At 36.0% G+C, this 8,432-nt stretch overlaps 1 protein-coding gene across 1 annotated transcript in view; it reads right to left on the bottom strand.

The window, feature by feature from the left end:
* Positions 1 to 8,432, bottom strand: part of CCDC146 (coiled-coil domain containing 146) — a 111,421-nt gene that overhangs the window by 88,582 nt on the left and 14,407 nt on the right. The window contains exon 2 of the mRNA XM_029927881.1: positions 4,719 to 4,888. Within this exon, the coding sequence (XP_029783741.1) occupies positions 4,719 to 4,877 (159 nt within the window). The 5' untranslated portion in view covers positions 4,878 to 4,888. The remainder of the gene's footprint in view (positions 1 to 4,718; positions 4,889 to 8,432) is intronic.

Genomic DNA, 8,432 nt, shown 5'->3' with positions numbered 1-8,432 from the left:
CCATCTTTTCATGGCATGCTCCCTTTTCTTAGGAACTGTGAGTAATAAACTACCATTTCAATGGCAATCATCTCCTGATCTGTTGCCCTTCCTATACATGACATTTTCCTATTAATATACTACATTTTAACATTGTCTAGGGGCGCCTGGGTGGCTCAGTCTGTTAAGCATCTGACTTTGGCTCAGGTCGTGACCTCCCGGTTTGTGAGTTCAAGCCCCATATTGGGCTTGCTGCTTTCAGTACAGAGCCTGCTTCAGATTCTCTGTCTCCCTCTCTCTCAGCCCCTCCCCTGCTGGTTCTCTCTCTATCTCAAAATAAATAAATAAACATAAACAAAATAAAACAGTCTTAAACATATGAAAAGAAGCGCCACTCCACTCATTTGAAGGTAAATGTGAATGAAAACTATGATGAGGTAAACTTTCCCTCCCACAGAGTGACAAAGATCAAAAAGTTAGATGGTGCACAGTGCCGGTGTGAGTAAAGACACATTCATTTATTGTTTCCGGGAATATAACTTATTACAACCTCTATAGAGAGCAATTTAGCAGTGAAAACAAGATTTCAGAAAACACAGATTTGTGAACCGGCAATCCTACTTATAGGTATATATTCAAAAGGATTGAAAACAAGCATCTTGAAGAGGTATTTGTACATCTGTTCATAGTAACATTATTCACAATAGCCAAGAGGTGAAAATAACCCAAGTGTCCATAGACAGATGAATGGATAAACAAAATGTGGTATATACATACAATGGAATATTATTCAGTCTTAAAATGGGAAGAAATCCTGTCACATGCTACAACACCAGTTTGAACTGTGTGGGTCCACTAACATGTGGAGTTTTTCCAATAAACATAGTACAGTACCTGTAATGTATTTTCTCTTCCTTATGATTTTCCTAATAACGTTCTTTTTCTCTAGTTTACTTTATTGTAAGAATACAGTGTATAATACATATAACATGCAAAATATGTATTCATGAACTATTTATGTCATTGTAAGGCCAACAGTAGGCTATTAGTAGTTAAGTTTTGGGAAAGCCAAAGTTATATGTAGATTTTCAACTGTGCAGGGGGATTGACATCCCTAATCCCCATGTTTTTCAAGGTCAAATGTATATTCAAATAGTTCTTGGGTTACTGAAGGTACTGTTTCACAAGATGCATATTCTCTACTGAGAGCCCCAAGCTTTAAAAAAAACCAACTAACTTTATCTCTCAACTTTCTCAAAGGAGAAAAACTATGCCATTAAGTATTTCTTCCTAATCCTTATTTTAAAAAGCAACATCTTAGTCAGTTAACTGACTTTGACTCAGGTCATGATCTCATGGTTCATGAGTTCAAGCCCGCGTTGGGCTCTGTGCTGACAGCTCATAGCCTGGAGCCTGCTTCAAATTCTGTGTCTCCCTCTCTCTGTCCATCTCTCACTTACACACTTTCTCTCTCTTTCTCTAAAATAAAATACACATTTAAAATTTTTAATAAAAAATAAATAAAAGTGCCAAGATAAGGATCCCTTGACATGGAACTTTCTTTTCTCGGTCCCTGGACTCCTGCAGCGTACAATTTTGCTGACTGAATTTAAGGGTGTTAATTTACTTTGCAAAGTGGAATGTGGCTTGTATTATTATGATCCTCATATAAACCTTTAGTCTTTGTAAATAGATGTTAGCCATGTCAATACCCCAAATGTTTAAGTGCATTCCAGACACATCCCAAAGTCTTTTTCCATACTGGAAAGATTTTAAAATTTCCACCTGACTGTCAGACTAAAACAAAAACCAAAAATTTTATGGGAAACATGGAACCTATCTGTATTTTTTAAAAATTATCAGTCTGTTTAAAGTTTCTTGACAGCCAAAAAAGATCCTGAAAAATTATTCTTGCAAGGTTGCCTGGATGTCTAAAGGAAAAGTGAAAAACAGGCCAACAATAACAAGACTTAAGGAAAGATTAAAAAAAAGAAATTTAGTAGTTTTTTAAATGCATATCCTCTGTGCACAGCTATTAATAAAGTGTGATAATTGAGAATAGGATAAGGAAGCTAAGGAGAAATATTTAAATAGAATATTAAATGTTTATCTTTATTTTTTCTTTTAATATACAGTTTACTTGAAAAGTCAATTTGTAAAGTCCTAAAAGAGTAGTGTTTAAATGTATGAATGTCAAGTGAAGAATGTCAGAGGAGATGTGCGCTAAGGTAGGACACTGGAGACAGTGTTCCTTCTGTCGTTCTGCATCTGTCCAGCTGTCCAACCCAGCAAGTGTCAGCCTTTCAGAACTTTAAGATAAAAATAATATCTTAAAATTCCTCTTCTTTATCAAATCCTTATGGGAATTAAATTATATACTTAAAACTATGTTGACTGTAAGTTCCTTGAGGGTGGGGATCTTTTATTTTCATCTTTGTAACCAGTTACTTGATTAATTCATGTATGAAGGAAATAGGAATCATTTTCATTCTTGAAAAACATTTAAATTTAACTACAATTTTTATGGTACAAATTTCTTATGGAAATAAAGTTGTTTGAAACTAATAACCATTCTGCAAGGCTGTTCTGGCCCAAGGAACAGGTGTCATGCAGTGAAATTACTGATTTAATTACTGATGTCATTTTTCACCACTCAAAGGGTAGGTAAGACAGTCCTTTGACGTTATAATATGAGGTATCTACCTTAGCAGGGGCTGGTCATATCCAATGATTAATAACTATAATTTATGCATACATGTATCCTGATAGATTCTTGAGATATTTAATAAATTGTTATATTGCAGATCAAGATGCAGGAGAGGTTGTCCTAAGTTCTCCTTTGACTGTACAAAACAAATCTTTCATGCTTCTTTATCTGTGCCTTTAAAATTAGACCATAATTTTTATTATTAGCATAACTTTTGGTAGAAATAAACTCTAGTTTAGCCTTATTTTTTATTTGATAGAATTATTAAGGGTAGTGGTATAAAAGTGGAAATTCTATTGCAAAAAGTTGGACATATGATGGATTTTAGCAGAAAGAGAGAATCCTGGTCACTTAAAAGTATTAAGACTAGAGATGTGGATTCATGGTTTTTAATAGGTAAATATGGATACAGAAATAGATATGTTTGTGGATAAATACATTCGTGCATCCACTGCCTAGCTCCGTCTGCTGAGAGGACTTTGAAGCAGTGACAGACCAGTAGCAATGAACATACCCAGCTCTGAGATCTTAGTTTGCACATATAACTTTCCCCACTAAAAGGAACCAGTGATCTTTGAGAAGTGGCTGAATCCAGGGTTAGAGCAAAGAAAATGCAAGATGAGCCTGGAACATATTCTTAGGACTGAAAGTAAAGAACTACACAAAGAATCATAGGGTCATATCAAAAGGACAAGTGAGCCTTCTTGAAGAGGTGTACACTGGCCAAACCTGGGACAACTCAAATATCAAAATGAATAATGACAGTAATGGATTATAACCTACTGAATCGAAAAAGAACTCATAGGTCTAGATAGAAGGATAGAGAGAGAGAGACAGAGATAGGGGAAAGGTAGATAGAAAGAAAAGGTTCTTCCTTACAGTTGGAAGCCAACTAATAAATGTAGAAGGGATAATGGAATTAGACAATCATCAGTTGGCAACTATCATAATAATAACTGATTTGGGCAACTGTCATCAAGAGATGTAAAACTAGTAGGTGAAAATTTTAGGAGGAGGAGGATACTTAAATAGTCTCAGAGTATCTCCCCATAGGTATTTATTAATTTTAAACAGAAAAACAACAACTTTACCGAGGAGAAAACTGATGGAAGTCACCGCCTTAACCAAGTGATAAAATTAATATCACCAGTAATGGGACAAGTTGACATCATGTGTTCCCGATAGGACATTTGTATATATAAAATAAAAACTCAACAGTAGTGGCAGCTATTTTTTCTAATATTTATGCCAACAAACATTTGGGTGGGGATTTGGTTTTGCTTCTTGGTTTTAAATAAATTCTGATTTTGTTCTAAGACCTTCTAAGCTTATTTTTATTAGGACTATCAACTTACTTAGATGTTTTACTCAGTTATATTCACATAAAGTTAATAGCTCAGAGTTCACATGTTCTGTAAAATACTTTCTAAAGTATAGTTCTCAAGCATGACAAGGTAACAGTTGCATATGTAGTCAGTTACTATTTAAAAAAAAACTTTCCTCATATATGAACATTTCCTAAATGTTTATCCTGTTTTTTAAAAATTAGAAAATAAGACAAAAATCAGACAGAAATCCCTTTACTTCTCTGCTAATAGGAAGGAGCGGATTTTAATGCCCTACTGCTCTAGCTACCTTTAGTTAGGTAAATGTGTTTTTTTCTATCATTGACTGTCAAGATCTTTTATCTTCATTTTATGGAAGTAAATGTAGTATATTCAATAATGAAAGACATTTCCTCTTTTATTTCATTTACCAACCCACGGAATGTAATTAACTGAGCACGCATATGCAAATATTTATTATGCTATAAAAGTGTCAGAATCTATGTCATTGTATGTTTATCCAGGATTGTATGATGGGACTTTGGAAGAGAAGGTGGGGATTATTTTATTTTAAGGTGCTTCAAATGATACATATTGCCTACAGGTTACATATAATAAACTTTTTTGATAATAATATTAGCTTCATCTGAATTTTAAGTAGATAATGATTCAGGTCTTAGTATAGTAATACATAAAGAGAAACATACCTCATGCAGACAAATGAAAGCTGGAGTTGTAGATAAATCAACAAGCCGTTCATCTTGTATGTTAATTGTAGGTGCTACGGCATAAATGGGACCCTCTTGATCCTTTTCATCTTTCTCCCCTTCCTCTTCTGGTTCTGTGTCTGTAGTACTGTCTTCCATTTTTCACAATTCTAAAATAAAATCATTCCATATTCAGCTATTCAGGGTTGACATCACTTATGAAGTAAAATGAGTGGAAAATAATAAAAGCAAGCAAAAGTCAACTGGAGTAAGCTAGCCTCCAATGAAATTATAGGTCAGGAAAGTTGGCTATGGATAAATTATTATAAAGACTGCTTTGTTGTAAAGATACACTCCATTGCTACACTCAAATCAAGAATTCTTTTTTTTTAATTAAAAAAATGTTCACTTATTTTGAGACACAGCGAGAGACAAAATGTGAGCAGGGGAGGGGCAGAGAGAGAGGGAGGCACAGAATCTGAAGCAAGTTTCAGGCTCTGAGCTTCCAGCACAGAGCTTGACATGAAGCTCAAACTCAAGAATGGTGAGATCATGACCTGAGTTGAAGTTGGAAGCTTAACCGACTTAGCCACCCAGGTGCCCCTCAGATCAATAATTCTAATTTTTAAAAGTAGGCTATTGTTGCATTAATTGGAGAAAAAGGATATGACTAGAATGTAAGCTGAGAGCAGAGACTTAATTTTATTTGAGTTGGCACTCAATTGCTTACTCATTGGGTAAATAAATATAATTTTTGCTCTTAAAATATAACACAAGGTTAATTCAAATTTTCTCTGGGGAAGTAAACATTCACATACTGTGGTGGCCCACACTGCCTGAGGCACGCCCCTGTGCACCTGCGTGACAGGCTAATTGCTTGATGCTTGTACTGCCTGCTACGGCCACAGCTCAGGCTGATGCCACCACCTTGACTGTCTCTGCTGCTACTGTGTGTGCTCAGTTGTCTCATTAGACTTCACTTGCAAAACAGAAGGTCAAGAATAAAATTAAGGATATCAACGTGGTGACACTAGACCAGCAAACCAAGTGCAGGGCCCTTTAATACACACATACTTTTTTTTCAGTGCCATAAAGCAGTGTTTTAAAAGAACGTGTGGTTATTAAGGCATCACAACGCTTTAATTTTGGCAATTAATCAGTTTATTGTTTAAATATTCAAGGTTTAAATAGAAAGGTTTGGTTATAAAGAAATAAAAAGGTTTGCCTATATAACCTAGATGTGTGTATAAGCAAAAATATGTACATTCAATCATTTCATGAGTGAAAAATGTTAATGACTATCCAGAAAAGTATCTCCTTCAGAACAGTATACCATACCTGTGAATTTTAGCTTTTCCTTTAAAAAAATATTGCAAATAAAAACGAAAGTAACAGAATATTTCAAACAAAAACAATATAATGAATCCTCGAGTGCCCATCAACCAGCTTCAATAAGTATCGATTCCTGAGCAATTTTTGTTTTACCCAAACCCTTCCACTTACCCCTCCACTCTCCACATTATTTTGAAGCAAAACCTAGACCCCTAGACTTAATAATATAGCCAAAGGACTCCATAACAACATGCAGAGATAGCCCGCAGGCCAGTGCAGAACTGCGGGCCACCCTTTGCAAAGATGTGCCACAGCTATGCAGACCGTCCCTGCAGTATAAAAATAGGGAATGTTTCCATTGTCTGCTATCATATTTGTGCACAGTGTAGTACATATATTTGCTTAAAATATATATTTGGAGGCTCTTGGAATTTTTATACTCAAGATGGCACTGACTGTAAAAACTTAATTTCAGGGGCGCCTGGGTGGCTCAGTCAGTTAAGCGTCTGACTTCAGCCCAGGTCATGATCGTGTCATTCTGAGTTCCAGCCCTGCATTGGGCTCTGCCCTGACAGCTCAGAGCCTAGAGCCTGTTTTGTCTCCCTCTCTCTCTCTGCCCCTCCCCAGCTCGTGCAGCTTTCTCTCTCTCTCTCTCTCTCTCTCTCTCTCTCTCTCTCTCTCATATATATATATGAACTTAATTTCAGGCAATCTTCTCAAAGCACTGCACTTTAAATATGGTAAGGCAACAAAAGAAGGGCACTATGCTGAATTTGTACAGATTTCTCAGTCGGCTAAAGTTTTCAGTCTCTATTATCTTCAAAACATTCCAAATATTTTAAAGCAGGTAAAACATTAAACCCAGGGAAACAACTAAAAGACACTATAACAGAGTTCTGATACACATTATCAGACAAACTTTGACCTTTAGAAAAGGGAGAGTGAGTAGGGAAGTAAGAAAACACAACAGAGACAAATACAAAAGTCTCATGTGAATTTAAAACTACAACACTAATTAATCTAATAAATAACAGGTTGGAAAGGGCTTAAGCAGGTGGCAAAGTTTAACAGAGAAAACAAATATTGAAGGATTCATTAACGTAGGATTGCAAAGCCCATTACATTAATATTACCATGCTGCTGGTGATATGATTGACAACCATAAAGAAAGCAAGAGAATAAAATATATCCTCAGTTTACATGATATAACCAAAAAAACGTTTGTAAAACATTTTAAATTCCTGGTGTAAAAGGAATATAGCTATCTAGTATAGTAATTCTAGAGACGTAAATCTCCCTAATACCTAATTAAGCAAATACTTACTGAGTTATATCATAAAACAAGATCAGAATTTATAAAGAGGCAAGTAATTTACAATACAAAGAGAAATCAAGGCAGGAAGTAACTAGCTCTGTCTCATATCAGGGAAGGTAAAAAAGCCTAAAGAAAAAGCAATGTTGGTAGCAAGGTAGATAACGGCTTTATAAGCAGCTTGAAGCCTGGAATTTAGATTTTAACCTATAATTATTGGAAAACCATTACATATTTTTTGCATTGAGGAGTTATCTGAGCTTGTAAAGATGTTGGTGACAATGAGAGGAACGTTTAAAAAAGGGTGTGAATTTGAACGCAAGGAGACAATTTAGTGGCTATGAGTCAGCTCCCTTTGCTGTGGGCAGGCGACAGAGTCATTGGTGAGCAAAACCAGACCAGGTTTCTAGCCTCAGGGCCACTCAGAAACTGATAAGCAAGATAGAAATTAATCAGAGAATCACAGAGATAAATGTAAAAATAAATGTAACTGAAAAGGGTGCTACCCTAGCATGGGCTGCAGAAACAAGGTAACCCATGAGCTGCACATTTCTGGCAGGCACCATTCCCAGGGCAAATGGTGCAGGGAGGCAGCCCGTTTGGAAGGTTAGATGCTGAGACCCTGAGTCGAGGCAATACCATGCTATGCCGTAGGAATCTTAAGAGGACATGGTTTTATGGGGCTTTCTAGAAGGGAGAAAATATGTACTGAGCTTTGACACAGAAAAGCAAAAGACTAGTGAACACTGAGCTCCTCTATTATTTACACTTTGTCTGAGGGTTAAAAGATAAAGCCAAAATAGGAAGCTTCACAAAGAATTGAGTAATGAGTATTGCAGGATGTGCCCTGTGTTGTAAGGCACAGCACCGCTTCCTCTTGTCGAAAGCTAACAAGGTGATTATCATTTTGTGTTGTTTTCGAACTCTTAAGTTTTCTTTTTTTTTGTTTTTGTTTTTGTTTTTCTCTTTTTTTTCTCCATAATATTTTATTGTCAAATTGTTTTCCATACAACACCCAGTGCTCTTCCCCTTAAGTGCCCTCCACCATCACCACCACCTCTTTTCCCCCC

The sequence above is a fragment of the Suricata suricatta genome, chromosome 2, assembly GCF_006229205.1.
Source record: "Suricata suricatta isolate VVHF042 chromosome 2, meerkat_22Aug2017_6uvM2_HiC, whole genome shotgun sequence".
NCBI classification, from domain to species: domain Eukaryota; kingdom Metazoa; phylum Chordata; class Mammalia; order Carnivora; family Herpestidae; genus Suricata; species Suricata suricatta.
The sequence above is the reverse complement of the archived record's forward strand: the minus strand, read 5'-3'. Positions and strand labels throughout refer to the sequence as shown.